Source organism: Limulus polyphemus, unplaced genomic scaffold, assembly GCF_000517525.1.
Source record: "Limulus polyphemus unplaced genomic scaffold, Limulus_polyphemus-2.1.2 Scaffold3699, whole genome shotgun sequence".
Classification (NCBI taxonomy): domain Eukaryota; kingdom Metazoa; phylum Arthropoda; class Merostomata; order Xiphosura; family Limulidae; genus Limulus; species Limulus polyphemus.
In genome coordinates this window covers 51844-72984 of record NW_013669309.1, presented here as the reverse complement: position 1 = coordinate 72984, position 21141 = coordinate 51844, and the positions used below count along the sequence as shown (strand labels likewise).

At 34.8% G+C, this 21141-nt stretch overlaps 1 protein-coding gene across 2 annotated transcripts in view; it reads left to right on the top strand.

The window, feature by feature from the left end:
* The window catches only part of LOC106469875 (RCC1-like G exchanging factor-like protein), a 51551-nt gene extending 40298 nt beyond the window's left edge, over window positions 1–11253 (top strand). For both annotated transcript variants that reach the window (XM_022398452.1, XM_013930384.2), the window contains exons 10-12: window positions 2375–2548; window positions 3340–3425; window positions 11009–11253. In XM_022398452.1, coding sequence (XP_022254160.1) covers window positions 2375–2548; window positions 3340–3425; window positions 11009–11086 — 338 coding nt within the window. In that variant the 3' untranslated portion in view covers window positions 11087–11253. The remainder of the gene's footprint in view (window positions 1–2374; window positions 2549–3339; window positions 3426–11008) is intronic.
* Window positions 11254–21141: the final 9888 nt, after the last annotated feature.

The following is a 21141-nucleotide window of genomic DNA, read 5'->3' as shown; positions in this document are numbered from 1 at the left end:
TTTACGTGTTCTATAGATAGTTTACTTTTACTATGTTCTATGGATAGTTACTTTTACATGTTCTATGGATAGCTTACTTTTACATGTTCTATGGATAGCTTACTTTTACATGTTCTATGGTTAGTTTACTTTTACATGTTCTATGGATAGTTTACTTTTACATGTTCTCTGGATAGTTTACTTTTACATGTTCTATGGATAGTTTACTTTAACATGTTCTATGGATAGTTTACTTTTACATGTTCTATAGATAGTTTACTTTTACATGTTCCATGGATAGTTTATTTTGAGTATATAACAAAACATTAAAATCTTTGAACTCTTGTTTTTTTCTGTTTTTTACTATTTTCTTCTGGTTTTGTGACTTCAAAGGTCACTCTTCAGGAAGTAATTTTACAGATAATAATATGAACGAAATACATATTTTTTAAGAGTTACAAACGTGAAATGCAATTCTTATATAAATTAAATATATTAAAAATAAATTAGTTTATCTCATTGACTATGGCTGCTCTAACCACGTGCAGAGTTTTGGCAAGCTGTACACTGTGTACGACACACTCGGAGGTGGATCGTACCGTACATGGTGAGTCCGCAGTCAGTGGGTTAAGCTTATCATGTATATACTTTTCCTCTGTTTTATTCCTTTATCATTTTTACTTTGATTAAAACTATTTTAATTATAATTCCTCCTGTTATTATAGACAAAAATTTACATTCAGAATCTTTAACAATGTAATACAAAATATATCCCTTACCTATTTTATTATCCTTTTTGTGATTATCCTAGTAATAGGTTTTACCATTGCAAGTAACTCAACTACTGTTACTCCTGTCATCTTACCTCTATCTATTCAAAGTAGTGGCAAAACATTTATGAAGTATTTTTAAAAATTAATCTTTTATGTTTTATATTACATTCCCGTACAGGAAATACGTTAAAATATTCTTCTTTTAGAAATTTAAATTTGCTGGAATTACATTCATTAAAATGTATGCTAGCATATAGTGGGCTTTTTTTTTCTGGATTTCTAACATGGAACTTGCGTAAATTCATCCTTAATATAAATTCTGTTTCACCAACACAGTTTTAACTACAGTGGACACAATCGAAAAGATATATTACATTTGTAGAATTGCAATTAAATAAATTATTAATGAAAAACAAAATAACTTTTTTTTTTAATTTTCATAAAAAATAAATTACATAAACCACAGTTTTTTTTTTCACAACTGAAAATACCTTACTTAGAAAAATCCTTTTAATCTTAATTTTTGAATTTATTCAATAATCTATAAATTTGAGGTTGTTTTATTGATAGCATAATTTTATTATATTTGATAAATTTTTTTTAGTTTTTTATCTACTATTTTTTAAGTAAAATATCAATATCTATATTTTGACATTGAATCACTAAAAAAGGTGTAATCTTCTCTCTGGGTTTACTAATCTCTTTATTTAAATATTTTTTATTAGAAAAAGTTATTCTTAGTATTTTTCAAAACTTCCTAATATAACATTTTTAGGATAGTGACACTAACCTAAAAACTGTTTTTGCTCTGGTTGTCTATCAACTCTTGTTTCTTCATTAGAAATGAAATGATATATCTACTGATGAGTATTGAACTTAAAGACTCAGTAAGAGGTTTTACACAATAGAAAAAATGAAAATTTCTCTGACATGCACAATAAAAAGATGGCAGTCCAGCAATTATGGTGATATGAAATCAATAACTAGTAACATTTTAATGTTAGTTTTTTACACACAAGGTACATGTATTTAGTTTCGTGATGTTAAATGTCAGGGCAAGAACTAGGTGTAACATTTTAATGTTAGTTTTTTTACACATAAGGTACACGTATTTAGTTTTGTGATGTTAAATGTTAGGGCAAGAACCAGGTGTGACATGTTAATGTTACTTTTTTGTATAAAGTACAAGTACGTGTATTTAGTTTCGGGATATGAAATCTTTAGTTCAGAACCAGGTGCAACCTTTTAATGTTTGTTTTTCACATGAAGCAAGATACATGTATTTAGTTTTGAGATATGAAATCTTTGGTTCAGAACCAGGTGCAACCTTTTAATGTTTGTTTTTCACATGAAGCAAGATACATGTATTTAGTTTTGAGATATGAAATCTTTGGTTCAGAACCAGGTGCAACCTTTTAATGTTTGTTTTTCACATGAAGCAAGATACATGTATTTAGTTTTGTAGAAAGGACTTTTTGCTCTTAATTATTTTTGGGATATTGTCCTAGGACCACTTGTAACACAATAATGTTAACAGATTATGAAATAAATGATTTCTCTTCATATGTTATAGCATTTTAGTTGAACACCAGTGGTAATTTGTTAATGCTAATTTTTTTCAGATAAAGGTCAAGTATTTGTTTGGGGCTATGGAATCTTGGGTCAAGGCCCACAAGTGGCACAATTGAACTCGCCTACACTCCTTCCTGAAGAACTCTTTGGACGAAATGAATTTAATCCTGAAGTCAAAGTGACACACATAAAATGTGGCCTTAATCAGTTTGCAGCCATTACCAGTATGTACCGTACTTAACTTCTCTCTGAATACTAGACGTAGCTGGTTTGACAACTTTAATGGACTGTAATTGTCTGTTGAATGAAAAGGGGATGGGTGATGTTTTGGGTTCCATACTGATACATTCTTCAGATTCGGAAGACAACCTCAATACAGAAGCGAAAAAACTCTTCCCATTTTCATTCAACAGACAGTTACAGTCCATTAAAGTTCTCAAATCTAGGTGTAGCTGTTAATATTTTAGTTGTTTGTGTTTTATAGAAATTCTTAAAATTGTTTTTGACTTCAAATAAACACAAGGAAATGTTTTGATATAATTTTATCTCAGATCTCAGTGTTTGTACCTTTATATTTTCCAAATGTAACAGATATGGTTTTAATTGTTTAAAACTCTGCCTTATAACCATACACATGTAAGATGGATAAGAAGGTGGATAAGGTTAACAACAGCTCAAGGAAGTTTTTTAGTAAATATGATTGGTGGAAATTTTTTGAAGATAGCAACTGCATAAAATTATCCAAACAATGCTTTGAAGTGTTTATTTGGCTTTTGGTTAAACCCTTGTTTAACCAAAAATCTTGTTTAAATCCAGTAATGCCAAAGGAAACATTATACATGTGTGTGTTACACATTTTGTAAAATTTTGGGATTTTATAACACAAGTTTAGTGGTAGTGTCCATTTTACAAAATCTTTGAACAGAACTGATTATGTTACCATTTTTGTCTTAACTGCCATTTTTGGAAGGTGCTTTTTTTTAAGATGTTCTTGTGATTATCTTGTTTCCTTCAGATCAAGGTGATTTGTATATGTGGGGAAAAAATAGACATGCCTGTCTTGGACTGGGGCATAAGAATGACCAGTATTTTCCTTTCCGGGTAAGTGGCTTTTTATAATTCATTAGGATTTAAAAAAAAAAAACGTATTTCTTAATGTTAAAATTTAAGGAAGGTATTTCTCATACTTAAAGCTGTGGGTGTATTATAAGAGTGACAGGCAATCCCTTAGCATAAATGGTAGGGTGTTGCTAACTGACATTATTTCCTTCTGGGTCAGTAGTTCAAAATTATGGATAGTAGCAGATAGTCTTATTAGCTTTGCCATAAATACAAAATGCTATATGGACCTATTCAACTCTGAAACACATTTTTCCAAACTATTTGTGAACCAAATTGATGCTGGGTTCATGGGTTTGTTGGTTTCAGTGTTTTTTGTTACCATATAAGATGTACATGCACACACACGAGTTAAACAAAAAAAATACCATCAGTATTGCAATTAATCTTTGGAATCCCCTATGTATTTTACATAGAAAATGAGTAAATTGCAATTTATAATTAGCTCTTTACACTAGCTGTTATACCCTTATAACTATTAAAAATAGTGTAGATCCCACCTGTCATGAACAGTATAAAAACATGTCAGTAACTTGAGAGTTAACTAGGACTTTTTCTTGAAAAAAAAAAACGATTGTTTGATTAAGGATCATGACATTTTGAATTACTTTATTTTATATGTTGTGATTCTCTTATTGTGTATGTTTAAGATTGTATCAAATTCTGTAAGGTCATGGTTACATAGAATACTAGTGATCAACAGTGAATGTTTTGATTTCATTGGATAGGTTGATGTTTATTACTTTTTTATTTACAACTTTATTTTTTCAGTTCTAAAGCTCAGTGTTTGAAGGGTTAGTGTATCAAGGAATACAAAATTATTGTTTGTGCTTAATGAAACTTATTTTGAAATTAATTAAAATCTAGTGCTACAAAATACTGAAAAGGCAATGTTATAAAGTATCCACCAAAAAAAGCAATATTCAAAAACATAGCTATTTCTCGATCTCCAAGGTTTCCACTCTTTGCCCATGTAAGCATTGAAAATACTTGTTCCAGTCTTTTATACCCCACACTAATGCCCTTGGGGAATTCTAATTTCCAAAGTTCTCCACTAACTTCAATTCACCCTCTATCTAGGTACTGTATATAAGCATCTCATTCCGATAAAATAATCACTTTTTTTCGACATAGCATTCGGCATGGGTTTCTATAAACAGGAGTGTTGTGATTATTCATAATTTATGTTACGACTTTGAATGTGGTTGGTGTACTACGGTTATATCTTTGTTTATATTAAATTACTTTAAAAAAAACAAAAAAAAGTAACGATGGGTATGAATTCCTGAGTTAATGTTTCTACTACGGAGGCTAATAAAACCTCTTCTTTTCCACCTCTGCTATCTGGTGTTTGTCAATGGCCAGGGAAGAGGCCACTCTCAGTCGAGGCTGTCCGGGATATGATCCATTGTGAGATGGAGTCTTATATGCAGACTGAGGGTGTCTCTCCAGGGGGGTTTTGAGGCTGCTTTTGCAAATGACCCAGAATAAATTGGGAGAATTTAAACTCGTTTTTTTCCATCTCCTTCTTTTACTAGGTCAGCCTCAACAGAGGATCATCTTGATCAGCCACCTCCAGCCCCTTTTCTTCAGTTGGTTACTCGGATTTTTGGGGTCTCTCCTATTGCATTTGACTCTACTCCTGATATTGCTGTTCATGCTGGGAATATTGCCACTCATTTACGCGACGGGATAGCTATTCATTGTCCCCCACATTTATCAGAACAGCATACTTTGGTTTATCACTACCAGGAGGAGGTATATTTTGATTCTCAATGGATGGACCCCTTTTTGATCTGTGGGGGTCTAGTTTGGAATCTGTCATCACTGTAAACAGATCACAGTTTTTCGGATTCGTCTTACTCTCAGGACTGTCCTGAGGTATTTATCTTCGATTCAACTTTTGTTGGAATCCTATCAACATTCCCCCCAGCAATTTGAAGATGAGTTGGGGATTTTGCTACCATCTACCTAAGTCAGATTGTCTTCTTCAGTTCTTTCTCTGGTTTCCTGACTGGTTTGTTGTTGGGATTTATTGGGTAGAGACGCTTTGTTAGAAAGTGTTTTGTTTACTGTCTTCTGCCCTCAGGGAGTTATGGGAATCTACTTTTCTCCATCCCATGTTTTTTGCCAGAGTTCCAGAGTTGTTGGCTTCTCGCCTTTCTGGTGCTAATTTGGGAGTGTCAGCTCGTAGTGTTTCCCAACCCTCCTCTTTCAGTTCTCAGATCTGTTGGTTCCCATAATAGAGTCTGTCTCTATTCTTGAGGATCTTTGGCTTGGGCTGACTGTCATCAATGCCATCAGTGACTATCATGTGGGTGGGGGAGCAGTGGGAGCATGATTACATCACATTCTGGACATCTGGAATTCTTTTACCAGAGATCCATAGGTACTCCATGTTCTGGCTTCAGGGTTGGTCATTCACCTCCACCATTATCTGCAACCTGTTGCCTTTTGACCTCCAACAGAGGAACTTTGATATAAGGCCATAAGAGTATTGTTAGTCAAAATGGCAGTAGAGAGGGTCGATCCCATTCTTCTAGGATTTTATTTCCATTTATTCATTGTACCCAAGAAGACAGGAAATTAGCATCCAATCATTGATCCTCCTCGCTTTACAATGGAATATTTTCTCAACCTATGATGACAATTTGTGCCATGACTCTGGATGACCAAGTTCGATCTTACTGACCCATAGTGGAATCTTCTCGGAGGTTTCTCAGATTTGTGCATAAGGATCAGGTACTGCAGTTCAGGACTCTACCTTTTGGTCATGCATCAGCACCTTATGTCTTCTGCAGAGTTGTTAAAGCTTTTTCTTGTCATCTGCATTCCTTGGGCCTGTGCACACATCATTGTATAAATGACTGGCACCATCCTGTCAATTAGCAGAACAACACTCTCAGATTCTCCTTTCAGAAGCCACAAAAGCAGGCTTCTTTATCAGACTAGTGAAATATATTCTGTCACCGATGCAATATCTCATCCATCTTGGTGTGTTTTTCAATACTCACTTAAGTCATGCTCAACCAACCCCTATCAGACTTTAAGCCATGGAAAGAGCTGTCAGGCTTTTACTTGTGTCTTCTTCTCCCACTGCGAGGATGGTTCTCTCTCTTTTGTGGATGTGGGCATCCCTCGAGCCTCTCATTCCTTTGGGATGAGCACATATGAGAGGTCCCTTCAGTAGTCACTGCACGACCACTAGATCATGCATTCCTATCCTTTGGATCATCCTGTCTTATTACTCAGGAGCAACATCACTGATTGTGAATGGTGGTTGGATCAGAACCACACTACTGTTGGGGTACCCATTTCACCACCTCATCATGAGATCCATTTGTTCACAGACTCATCTCTTCATGGATGGGGAACTAATCTTCGAGGTCAGGAGTTCCAGGATATTTGGACAGAAGACAAGTCTATCCTCCATGTTAACATTCTTGAACTCCTTACAGTACACCGGGCAATGATTCAAGGTCTGTCTCTTTTGAAGGGAAAAATTGCCATGATACATTTCGACAATTCCATGGTGGTATCTCAGATTTGTTGTCAAGGAGGCACACATTCTCGAGACCTTTGTTTTCATACCGTGGATCTTCTCTACTGGGCTCATTCCCATTGTATCAGTCTTTTAGCATGTCATGTCCCAGGAGTGCTGAACTTAATTTCAGATCACTTGTCTCGACCCAACTGGATTCTTCCAATGGAATGGATGCTACATCATGAGGTTTTTCAGTGGATTTGCTCTAATTTCGGGTCTCCAATGATTGATCAGACATTCTCCACCCAGATGTTTGGAAACTCAATCTTCATGCTTGGAAGTTATATGGTCCTTTGCCCGACATAAGGTTTCTCTGTATTTAACTAAATCTCTCCATAGGCCAACCACTACCGTTTAGCAATGGAAATGGAATACTTATCATCATTGGTGTGTAAAAAGGAATTTAAACCCTCTTCATTTTAAATTATCTACATATCCCATTTTATGAGTTGGGTATTTGAGAGAGGTCTTGCTTTATCTACAGTGGCTTTATATAAAGCATCCTTATCCACTATTTTTTGGTATTCCAAATATCAGAAGGTTTTTGAGTTCTCAGTACTATCACGCTTACTCAAATCCTTTCATATTCTTTGATCCAAATGACCTTTTGAATTACCAAATTGGGATTTTACAGTTGTTTTAAATGCATTGTCTCATCCTCCCTTTCAGCCCTTAGCTTTATGTTCTTTGTTTCACCTTTCTCTTAAATTGAGTTTTTTGTTGTGTTGACTTGTGGACGTTGTCGGTCGGAGTTGTTTGCAATCCATGTGCATCGGACTCTTTATCATTCCAAATTTGTCTTGCTTTACCCAGATAGGTCTTTTCTTCCCAAGACTCTGGCAGCCAGGGAAGGGGAAAGATCCTTCTCACCAATCCACTTACTAGCCATTTCTCACTATTATGACCACTCCGATCTTGATTGTTTGTTATGTCCTTTTAGGGTCCTCAAGTGTTATGTGGCTCATACTAACTCATTCCGAGGTAGTTGGAATCGATTGTTTGTTCATTAGAATCCTTCTGTTTCCTGTGATTTATCTCCCATTACCCTAATGAGGTGGCTTTGTAAATTGATTCACATGGCCTATAATTGATTATTGTTACAGGAGAGGAATCTTTTGCATCACATCTCATCAGATTCGTTATATCTCTGTCATTAGCTGCCTAGGTTTAATTGCCCTCTGGAAGACATTGTACAGGCTGGTGTATGGACTAATCCTAATACTTTCCTATCATAATACTTACATGATCTGGCAGTTTCCTCTTCTGATTGTTTTCAACTACCCCCTGTTGCTATGTTGACCACATCTGTTAGATTTTAACCACAGGCAAGTATTTTCCTCAATCATATACCTTTATATTTCCAGGGTGTCCTTATTTTTCATTGGATCCCACTCTGTGGCGAATGTTGCCCAGACAGGTATGCTTTCTCTTTTCAATTCTGCATTAGCAACCACTTTCATTATAATACTACAGATTGCAACAGGCTCTGTCGAAATGGGGTGTTCCATAAGACCATCTAGGCACCTATCGGATGCTATTACCTTCTTATTATGGACCGCCACTCGTGGACTAATATGAGTAAAGCTAAAGGGAATCCTGCTCATCTTCAGGTTGAATTGGGGTCAGTTTGCTTTTAAAAATGTAGTAAACTTGGTCCATCTATTGCACAGTTTCCAGAGCACTGTTCCTCAGGGGGTCCCCAATGTGTATTACCCCTCCAGAATTTATTAGTGGAGCTTGGGAGTCCTTACCTCCTCCAGTTTCCAGTCACTGGGGTGATAGATGGAGACTTTTCCCCCAGAGTGTTTGAGTATGTTACTTTACTCTTGGAGAAGAGGGCAAAGTTGGGGGCCCTCCTACTAGGGTCTCTGGATGTTTTTCCCAGATGTCAGTAGGAGTGGAACTAACCTCTGTGGGAGTCTACTTGTAATTCAGGTTCAGATTTGACATGAAGCTATCTGGTTGGGGGGTGCATGGCCTTTCTTTTTGATCAGTGTTGGTTTCATATATTGTTCATGGAAGGAGGTTCACTATCTCCTCATAATTCCGAATGCAAAGTGGTCCCATCCTAGGTCCTTGTTTGAGCACAGGTTCCACGTCCTCTCAATAATTCCATGGGCAAGCGGAATACTCCTTGTCCACTTGGTTGGAGAGTGAGGATGAACGTTCATAATTCCAGACTGGATGAGTTCTGTTCCTTTAGTTGATTACGATATACACAATCCCATAAATCAGAGCATGGGGTGTTGCCTTTTGGACTTCTTCAAGTGGAGGAGAAAATTTGTTACTTCGATGTTGTTTACTTTCTTTTCATGACTCCAGTGGTGTGAAATGCATCACTCTATGGCTACAGGTTGGGATCCAATCAAAAGTATATATATAACATTGTTGTCCAATAGCCCTGGCCACCAATGTGGGATATAGGTACCATGACCCCTTAATTCCAACCCAGAGTTGTGGAACCTCGGTTGTCTGGTTGGGGCTGGCCTATACTGATGATTACTCGTATTCTGTTCCACCTTTGATATAGGAACTGGGTTCCAGATGAAGAGCATATCTGTACTGGATGTAGTGTGGCTCTTCCACTCTTGTACCATCTTTATCTTGGTACACTTCTGTTCTATACAGACGCTTTCTGTATGGTTCATGCCTGCACTGGCGCCTCCACTTTCTCAATCTGGGATTGAGGTAAGTATGTTTTGGTAGTTAATATTTTCCTAAACTGAAAATGTATTTCCAATAATACTTACCTCCACTGACACTCTCCTGCCATAACTTCCCACTAAAACCCAATTTATGTCTCCAAAAAGTGATTACATTATCTGAATGAGGTGCTTATATACAGTATCTAGATAGAGGGTTGAATTGATGTTAATGTAGAATTTTACAAATTAGAATTTGCCAAAGGCAATCAAGTGCAGTATAAAAGACTGGAGCAAGCATTTTCAATGCTTAGATGGGCAAAGAGTGGAAACCCTGGAGATTGAGAAATAGCTATAGTGTCAGTGGAGGTAAGTATTATTGGAAATACATTTTCAGTTTAGGAAAATGTTAACTTATAGAATTCTCACTGAAAAGTTAGTGCTACAAGAAAATTCAGTAAAAAATATGCTGTTACAAAATATCCATTACAGAAGCTGTGCTAGAACATATCCACTGAAATAACAGTTTCCACAAAATTTACACTAAAAAACCAGTGCTAAAGAATACTAACTGAAATCCAGCTCTATAAAATACTCTTTAAAAGCCAGCACTGCAGAAACTTATTAAAAACCAGTGCTACAAGCTCTTACTAAAAGCTGGCACTATAAAACATTTGTAAAAACATTATATTGTTGTAAGCTACATTTTCAGTATTTTAATTTAGATTATTGTGATGATGATGTAATCATCAAGAAACTTTGACTAATATCTATATTGGTGCATTAGTTATAAATATGAGTAAAGAATGAGCAGTTAGTTCGGTGATTGATAATTCAGTGAAGTATTCAGTACGTGAAAGATTGAGTAGGAGTTTGAAGTAAGAGAAGATTGTTTGAGTAAAGTTATTCAGTAAGAGTTAGCTGGTACTTCTGTAGACTAATTAGTAAGTTAGTCAGCATTTGTTATCAATCAAGGAAGTTTCTGTTAAATGTTTTTAGTGTATTAGGCCTACAATATTTTCAAGGTTTTACATTCTTAACTTTGGTCTATAACTTCCATCAAAGTAATCATAGTCTGTAGCAAATATTGTTGAATGTATAAATTTATTATTGCTTCAAGGATTGAATTCAACATTATTTTTTCCAAGTAATCCAATAAGTCCAACGACAAAACATGTTACAAAAATATCTATAAATTTGTGTTCAGTTTCTTGTCAGTATAAAAATCTTTTGTGTTGGTTTTGGTAAAACTGCACTGTATGTAATAATGCTAAGTAACGTGTAATTTTTTGGTTATGTGTACATGAAAATATAATAATAAATATCCATTAATGTTGCTATTTAGCATGCAATTTATTCATGTTTTTGTTGTGGTTCAGGTTTCAGTTCCTGCCCAGGTATTGAAGATTAGCCTAGGAGTGGATCACACAGCTGTTCTATGTAAAGCATTCAGCTAATGTATGGTGTAAAGTTTGTACTTTTAGAGAAGCAGTAACTAACTCTGTAGATTAGTACAAGATGTTGAAAATAAATCTTGTGCATATGAAGAAAGAATACAGCAGCAGTAATTCTGTACATTTTATTAACTTTAGTGAATACTGAAATAAATGTATGTTTTTCTTGCTCTAGTCTGTGATTATTTAAAATCTCAAACATGTGTGAATCTGATACCGTAGGAAGTATTACAACTTTAATAATTTACATGTTTGATCACCTTGCTGTTTAAATACAGTTTATCAGTTAGTGCTGTTATAAAACCAGGTAAAACATGCTTCAGTAACAATAGTATGTAATATGCAACCTGATTGTCTATGTATAATTTATTACAGCTGTTTGAAAGCTCAAGTGTTACACATTTGTTGCTGTGGTTTTGAATGGACAATTATATCCATAATCTATAGTTTGTTTTAGTTTTGAATGAACAATTGCATTCGGAACCTGTTGTTTTAGTTTTGAAAGGATGATTGTTTCCAGAACTTGTAGTTCATTGTAGTTTTGAATGAACAGTTGTATACACAACTTATAGTTTGTTTTAATTTTGAATGAACAGTTTTATACACAACTTAGTATGTTTTGGTTTTGAAGGGACAGTTGTGTATCTAACTTGTGTTTTGTGTTAGTTTCAATTGGAAACTTGTAATTTCTTGTGCATATACAAACTTTAAATTAGTACAGCCTTTTAATTTTCAGTCTTTGTTTATATAACCGTGTATTGTAACTACAGACATTACTGATGGTCCCATGTACACACACATTTCCTTAGTGTTTCACTTATCTCTGAAAGTTAGTAGTTCAATATTTTGTAGCTTTTTTGTTTCATTGATTACTGGTAATTCTTAAGTGTATGTGATTATTGAACTGGATGTAAAAGCTAACTAAGCTTCTAGTTCTTATGTTATTGTATATATATATGTGTGTGTGTGAAGATCAATCAAACTTGTAACTAGTCCTCCCAGAAGTTGGTGTCTGCAAAACATCATATCTGATCTGCTGGACTAAAATATAGTGAAGAAGTTTAAGATTAATAAGACTAATACTGCAAATGTAAAAATAACAGTAAACTCTCATAACCTTTAACTCTTAAGGTTCCTTGGGAACCTGTCGCCTGTGATAGGGTTCTGTAAACAGTGTAGAAATTGTGTGTGTAGCAGAAATAATTGACTTGCTGTGGAAATTTAAACTTGTTATTATTTATTATTTAAAGAATTATATTTGTCTATTTGGATTGCTTGTTCACGTAAGTAACTAGTTAATCCCATTTATTTAACACCTTCAGAGTAGTGTATGTGAAACTACAAAAACATAAGGATGTTTGTTGCATTACCAGTCTTTGGTTAGGAGTTATTTATTTATGATATTCATGGACAGGTATCTAAGGGTAAGTAACTAGTTAATCCCATTTATTTAACACCTTCAGAGTAGTGTATGTGAAACTACAAAAACATAAGGATGTTTGTTGCATTACCAGTCTTTGGTTAGGAGTTATTTATTTATGATATTCATGGACAGGTATCTAGGGGTTTTGCCACTTTTGATAATGAAGGTGATGAACATAAAGTGCCAAGTGACTGAGAATTACGTTTGTCAGGCAGTGAAAGCTTCTTCGAAACTAGGAGAATTTGTATTCAAATCGGGGTGACTTACCTCTGAAATCAATGAGCCTTTCCTTTTGGAGTGGTTCTTTCTTTGCCAAGAACCAAGTGATTTGTGGTTCTCACTGTCTTTGACACAATGCATGACAACCAAGTGATTTGTGGTTCTTACTGTCTTTGACACAATGCATGACAACCAAGTGATTTGTGGTTCTCACTGTCTTTGACACAATGCATGACAACCAAGTGCTTTGTGGTTCTCACTGTCTTTGACACAATGCATGACATGCATCACCTTATCCACAGTTCTCCACTTTCCCATATTCCATGTAATTTATTGTGCAAGTGCCAAGGGAATCACATAGTTTCAGCTTTGCTGCCACAAACCAGACTTTTCATGTTGATTGTTGGGCTGTTTATTCCTTCATGTGCTTTTCTCATTAATTCTGAAGTTGATGTTAATACTGATGATAACACATTGGTTAATGCAGACAAATCAATAGCTTTTTCAGATATCTTGGGGGGGGGGCTTTGTTCACACAGTTGTCTTCCAGTGTGCAGGAAGATTTTGTGGCTGGATTGTCATCTCTCATTGATCATCATTTTAGTACTTTTATTGCCAAATTGTCTGTTGATGTTCCAATGGGTTTTCCAGTTGTGTAGATGCTAAATTTGTGGGACATCTGCCTTTTTAATCACATTGTTGAGCAAGCACAATGTTTTTTGCCCCTGTTTTTTATACCTTATGACAAATCACACCCCTCAGATCTTGCTATGACAACATTATCTAATTGGTTGTAGCAGTTAATCTACCTTGCTTATCGTGACAAACCTACTAACTGTAAGAGTGAATTTTGGGGTTCATGTTACCAAATTCAACATTCAGGGATGTCTTTGGCATCCTGGTTTCAGTACCCATTGGAGAACATTCTGCATGCTGGTATGTGAACAACTTCTTATATGCATTTTTAAACTTCTACTTATGTCACATTGCTGGATCTTTGGCTTTGAGATTCCATTTGGTTCCTAGGATTATATCCAAGTCAGATAGATTCCCTTATAGGTAAGTTCAGTTACACTCCTAAAAGAAAAAAACTAAATGTCGCTCTCTTCTGTAACATAAGGTTGTGCTTTAGTGGTTTTGTCCAGTCACAACTCTCATATGTTTTACCTCTGTTATTGTCATAGACACCATTCCACCTTCAGCACTGGAGCACCATGAGAGGGTGATGCCCTCTGGAAGTGGCCAGAGGATGCCATCAAGTGGCAGATGATGCCTTGATAGGTACTTTTCCCTACTCCCTTGTACTTTGGTAATATTTTGATACATGATAATAATTCTCCAGTTGGTGTCTCATATCTTCAGCAAGGATGGGATAGACTGTACAGCTTCATTTTCATCTTCTCTTACTTCCCTACTCAGTGTTCCCACTGTTCAGCTCATTCTCAAGACCACACAACTCTTTGATTCTCTGTGGGTGCCTGCTGAGTAGGATGGTTTTGTGGCTCTGCTGACTTTTTCAGTTTTGTATTATAGGTAAATCTAATTTCTACTTAATAACTAGTCTTCTGCACTGATAGTGCTTTGTGCTCTGACACTGTATACCTGTCTAGCCAACATCTGGGACGACATGTATGACATGACAACTCAAGCAGCTCTGTACCACACAGCCCCCCTTTATGTTTTTAATTAAATAATTTCTAGAACAAAGAGGTACTCTGCTGAAGAGAATGCTTTTTCTTTTCTGGTTTTCCATGTTTTTGATCCAGTCTCTTTTAGAGACTGTTCCTCTCCACTCATTTCATCTAGATAAATTCAGTCTAATGCCTCTTACTCTGTTTCTGAATTCTACTCAAGCTCTATTAAATCTCACCTCTCAGTGTTGTTGTGATATAGGTGTGTTACACTTTCCAGTCCTTGACCTCTCCATCTGGTGATCCAGTGATCTTTTATTATCACATTTTTTCAGTTATCTCCCCTCCTCCTCCTCAATATGGGTATTCTGGCTTAGAGTGTTTTAGAGGTAAGTACCTGGTTTGAATGTTACATTTGTAGAATTAATATGAATTTGAAGCAGGAACTTAATATATTGCAGTACTGTATTTTAACATCAAGACTGCAGACAGAACTCCCATATTCATGGAAATCCTTGAATTTAAAAAAAAAATTTAATACTACTTTCAGGCCTGGAAATATTATGGAAAATTTTGAAAGGTTTTGGAAAAGTTTTGAAATGTAAACAACGAGCTGCCTCAAAGGTTTTAACGAAGTTTATATAGCTGTCAATCTCTAATATCCATGAATAAGTGAGGAAATTAAAAATCCTGGGTCTAAGCTGTAGCCCGTGTGTGTGAGGGAATGGGGGCATAGCCCCTTGCCTGAATAACGAATTTTGCATTTTTAGAACCTAAATGGAGGGCTTTGGTGGATTTTTAGTATGTTGTTAAAACAAAGGTGAGAAGAGATTTGTTCACATAAAAGACTTATATTTCTTCCATAAAACAATTTTAACAGTGTTAAAAATTCACACTACACCTTGTTTACTAGATTGACAAAAATTGTGCATGCTTGATACACACACCCAGCAACTGTGTATTTTAGACTGGTCCTGTCCTTGTTACACATTGCACACAGTTGAACGAGAACTGTTCTAACAGTTTTGTGAAGAAAATTACATGTTTATTATCATATGATGCCAAAATCAAAAGAAATTAAACATTGATAATCAGGAGATTTTAGCAGCCAGGTGTGAGAACGTGATCTGTATTAAAAGATGTAAAAGTTGACAGATATAATAAGTTCAAAGATAAGTAAACAGTTTGAAAACATCCAATACCGATCAGACAGACTGTTTCGCCATGTGCACACATCCACGTTATCATCTGATATACTGTGCATGGCCAGGGACATCTATATAATAAGATATAGTGTCTCACATAACTCCTCCTAAACCACTGATCATACCGACTTCTAAATGGTACCAAATGAATCATCTCTTTCCTGAAGTTTCCACAAAGGTAAACTTTTTCACCCCACTCCTTGGAGAACCTGGGAATTTCCTGAAAAAACTTGGATTCGCCAACTTCTAAATGGAGCCAAACGAATTGTCTCAGCTCCAACGTTTACACAAAGGTTGAAGTTTGCATCCAATTACTTAAGGAACCCGAGTATTTTGCAAAAACACTTTTACGACTATCCCAATGAAAACTTTTGGAAAGCTGAAAATGAAAGAAACCAGCTTCTTCACAGTGGCCAGGGATTTTGTGTAGATATGCCTTGTGGAGTAGTCTTCTGAGAGATTTTATGGAGATATATCTTATAGAGGAGTTTTCTAAGAGATTTTGTGTAGACATGTCTTGTGGAGGAGGTTTCTGAAATAGTTTTTGTGTAGACATGCCTTGTGGAGGAGGTTTCTGAGATAGATTTTGTGGAGGAGGTTTCTGAAATAGTTTTTGTGTAGACATGCCTTGTGGAGGAGGTTTCTGAGATAGATTTTGTGTAGATATGTCTTGTGGAATAGTCTTCTAAGGGATTTTGTGTAGATATGCATTTTAGAGTAGTCTTCTAAGGGATTTTGTGTAGATATGCCTTTTGGAGTAGATTCTAAAATAGATTGTGTACTTGTTCATTTTGGAAAAGACTTGTAAGAGAAAGATTGTGTAGATATGCCTTGTGGAGTAGTCTTCTGAGAGATTTTATGTAGATATGTCTTGTGAAAGAGTTTTCTAAGGGATTTTGTGTAGGCATGCATTGTGGAGGAGATTTCTGAGAGAGTTTTTGTGTAGATATGCCTTGTGGAGGAAGTTTCTGAGAGAGTTTTTGTACAATGCAAAACTTTCTGTATCTTCTATTCATTTGGTCTTCACCTCTTCCTGGCCGTTGAATTAAACATTGCATATTTCCGGACTTTATTAAGTTCACCTCTTCCTGCCCGTTGAATTAAACATTGCATATTTCCGGACTTTATTAAGTTCACCTCTTCCTGCCCGTTGAATTAAACATTGCATATTTCCGGACTTTATTAAGTTCACCTCTTCCTGGCCGTTGAATTAAACATTGCATATTTCCGGACTTTATTAAGTTCACCTCTTCCTGCCCGTTGAATTAAACATTGCATATTTCCGGACTTTATTAAGAATATGATGTAAAGGGTTCAGTGAAAATTGTTAAAATAAAACACTGAGAAATCAGGTGTGTCTGACAATAGAGGACATAAACAGGAATTAATATTAACTTTTTAACAACTGCTGATTAAGTAGTGTTTCAGCACTGAGAAGTCAGGTGTGTCTGACAATAGAGGACATAAACAGGAATTAATATTAAATCAAACTTTTTAACAACTGCTGATTAAGTAGTGTTTCGTCAATCTCGGTTTTTATGATTTAACATCCCACCGAATTCATAACAGATGTCATTGTCACGTTATTAACGACAGTTTTGAGTGTCGTTTGTCACGTTTCGGATTTTTTAAATCTTTAATTTCTACTGATTTTTTAAAGCGAGTGTCACCAACCTCTCTGACAGGTCATCTCTTCCTTTCACGCCGGACTTGTGTGAAATAGACCATTGCTTTCACAGGTCATACTAACTCTAACATAACGTTTTTTTAATTTGTTTGTAATGTGTCCATTTTTATTTTTGGACTTCATCAGCAGATGCGAATTTAGTAAATGTTTATAATTAAGATGCAAATGTTTATTTTGTTGCTCGTTACTGATTGGACACTATGGGAGTTTTTAAGAATGGTCACGTAAAAACGCCTAAAACATTCACCTCTGTCTGTCTGTTTAAACAGATGATGATTCATGACGTTGTTGTCGACAATTCTGATGGAGCTTTCATAAAATAAGATACCATTGTAATGATGACGGAACTGTAAACAAAGCTGGCTTCTTCACGATTTTTTGAAACGTAGCAAATCAAACAATGTCAGTTTCTAGAGTTATCCTAACAATCCAGAATAAATGAACCAGTGTTACTTCAACCACCAAAGCTTGTCCGAACAAGTGAGAAGGTTCACCGTTGTCCACCTACAGGACATTGGCCAAGAACAAACTTGGATTAATGACACCTGAGTTGTCAAACTGCTTAGTTTTTATAATCTAGATCCAGTTTCAAGTTCTTAACATGTCATCCCACAATTTGGTGAAACGTGATAATAGTTTCACCAGACTATTAAACGAAAATATACGATCACTTCATCACTGTAAACAAGACAGTTATTTCCGTCTATTTAGCGTTACTGAAAGTAAAGTTTTTCGAAGTACATACGGACGAGATTTCTTAAAGTGGGACACCTGTTTGGTGAACTTGTTATCGGACGTTGTTTTGATTCTTTTCCATTTACCTTCATCGGGTATGTCTATGCGGTAAGCCTCGTGACTTATAATGCTCTAATCCGGGGCTCGATCCCTGTGATGGGCACAGTGCAGATAGTTCATTGTACAGCTTTGCGTTTGAACAGTATCGTTGTATCTGCAAGTGTCCATAAGTCTGCTTGTTTCTCCTTTCTTTTTTTATTGAACAGTTAAAATTTAATAGCTTTTAGAAGCCGGTACTGATTATGATGTTATATAATAACATAGTCAAAAATAAACCAACAAATTAATTTTTTTTAAACATTTCGAAAGGAAACATGAACATTATATTCGATATCGTATACAAATAGTGTAGACTTGAAAGCACCAATTGGTTTTTTAAAACTTTAATGTAATAAGTAATTATTTTTTTAAATTAACGATAGTTTATATATGTATATAAAAGCGGACGTAATATATTTAAGATGGATTTTAAAACGAACCTAATAACTATGTTTTCAGGTATAAAGCTCAAAATATTCAATGCGAGTTTGTGAAATAAAATAAATATTAGTAATAATACAAAATGACTACAGAGGCCTGTGAATTTAAACTTCATAAAAGTTGTTTTAATAACGGATTTTCCATAATTCAGCTACGCAGATTTCGAAAATAATATTCTTTTTTTGTTTTGTTTTTTGTATCACGTAAAGATTTTTTACAAAATTATTTCGTTTACCACAATGAAGATTGTTATGTTTGGGTTCAAGAACGATCGATAAGACTCACGTCGCGATTGGTCCAGAGAAATTTATAGCCAGTAGTTGTCAGCATTTTAAACATAACAAAATGTGATCCAATTTCAATGAAAACTATTCACTTATGTAAAAGTACATATGACGTTTTGTGAAAAATCTGTACGTAATGGAGAAAAATGGATATATTTTTCGGATTCAGCGTACAGGAATTACCGTAGAACATGTAAAAAAGTTCAAGACAATAAAACCATCGCAGGCCTGTGTTATTGTGAAAAATGAATTCTATGTGACTTTTCACTTGGGAACGAAATTAAGAAAAACGTTTCTGTCATGCACTAGAAATTCCTTATGACGATGCTGTATAGCTTGTCCAAAATTTCAAAAATCTAGTTACTATTCAAATATTATTCAAAGTGAATAGCCCAAACATTCAGTTTGGTACTTAGACTAATAAGTTAAAAAAAAATATCGTTCGGTTGGTCTTTTATTACTTTCAGTTTAATAAAATCGCAGAAAGAAATTGTAAACAAATTATTTATAGTTAGTTCTCTTTGACAAAATTCTACGGGCAAAAAAAAAAAACAACAACGACATCTATGGAGTGATTCTGATATAATACCAGATATATGTATATATATACAAGTTTAAAAAAGAATGCAAAGGAAAAATATTTCCAGACTTTAATTAAAAACCATATAATTCATTGAAGAAAAATACACAGACTCAACCCGCAACCACAGATTGAATGCATTTCCATAACTTCCTGATGAACTGACGACTTGGTAATGACTTTCTGAATATGGTTCTTCATACAGAATGATATCTGTTACACTTTAGAAATACAAAGCTATGGATAAAGTGGTTTCAAGACGCTGACGATGTAGTAAATATCCGTGGGCGGTATATGTATAGACAAACACACACATGCAAGGTTCACACTTTCAACTACCTGATCAAGTACTTGATAATCGTAACTTTATAGTTAACCAAGTTTCTGTACTTAGAAGTTATCATGTAAAAATATGGTGCTGAATTGGGTCACCTAATGATTGTAATATGATTTTTTTCAACACGTCTGGAAACGTAATAAGTAACGTAACACTCAAAAGCTACAGACAAGTCAGGACATGAAATAGAAAACAGAATATTTTCTTACATAGGAGTTTTTTTTTTCAGTTTTTATATTATCAGAAATAATTCGATATAGAAGAACTTTGCAACCAAACGTATCTTAAAAAAAAAAGAACTAAGAGCTATTGAGTCATTTTCTTTCAATAGATTGGTGTAACTTTTATATTACGACATGCAGTTATAGAGGTGAATACATGCTAATATTAAGTTATGGTTTCGAAGGAGGGTGTGAAACCTGACCACGGCAATCCTATGAGTATCAAGGGATATAACTCTCCACAAAATGTGACATTTAAATACTTCCTTAAATCTAGATTGTAAAACACGAACATGTAGTGTATGGAAGCCTTAAAATTACTATTAGAACCACGGCTGATTTCCCTTCGCCTATATATGAATAACATAAAAAGAAATATTACATACATTAAAATTAAATATCTTAACCTGTATGTGAAATTAACTATAGTACAACATGAACTAACGGTCCTTAAGCAAAAATAATATAATACATCGTCCAAAAATCGAATTCAAAGGCCTCGGTATAGAAGCTAAATAGTCGTCCCTTTTCTTCAATAGGCAGTCACAGCTCAGAAACCTACATTCTAATTTACTTTGTTTTGTCTAGTGAACAGAAGCGCTAAAACACGCTTATGATACTATTATTTTAAAGATAATCCTCGGAAATTTAAAACTTTATTAAAATCGCATTAATTAGTTAAATCGTTAATAGAGGGCTGCTTCCTAATCTTCTGTAAAATAAATTCAAATAAAAAGGAACGACTTCGTGACTGATTTTTAGACGTGTATTAAACTGTGCTTATATACTATTATCTAAAAAACAAATCAAATTCCTATTTCCTTCTGCACTTTTTTAAAAAAATATAATAAATATATCAATAAACGTATAAATGGCGCGATCTGATATTTCCGTATTAATGTTAAATTCACTAGGTTATTCAACATTCTAGTCTAGTAGTTATAGAGTAGGTAATACATTCAGTATTTAGGTAACCCTAACACTACTTTTTTTAAAATACTTATAAATGCAGAATTCAACATTCCTGTGTGGTGGTGAGAATTAGTAATACATTTTGTACTTACCTAACCCTAACACTATTTTTGTTAACACAATGTTCATGTTTTGTTTTGTGCTGAGAAAATTTGTTGGAAACAGTTTATGCTGGCAGTAAATTATCCAAGACATTGAACTGCATGTATTTTTAAAATATAAAT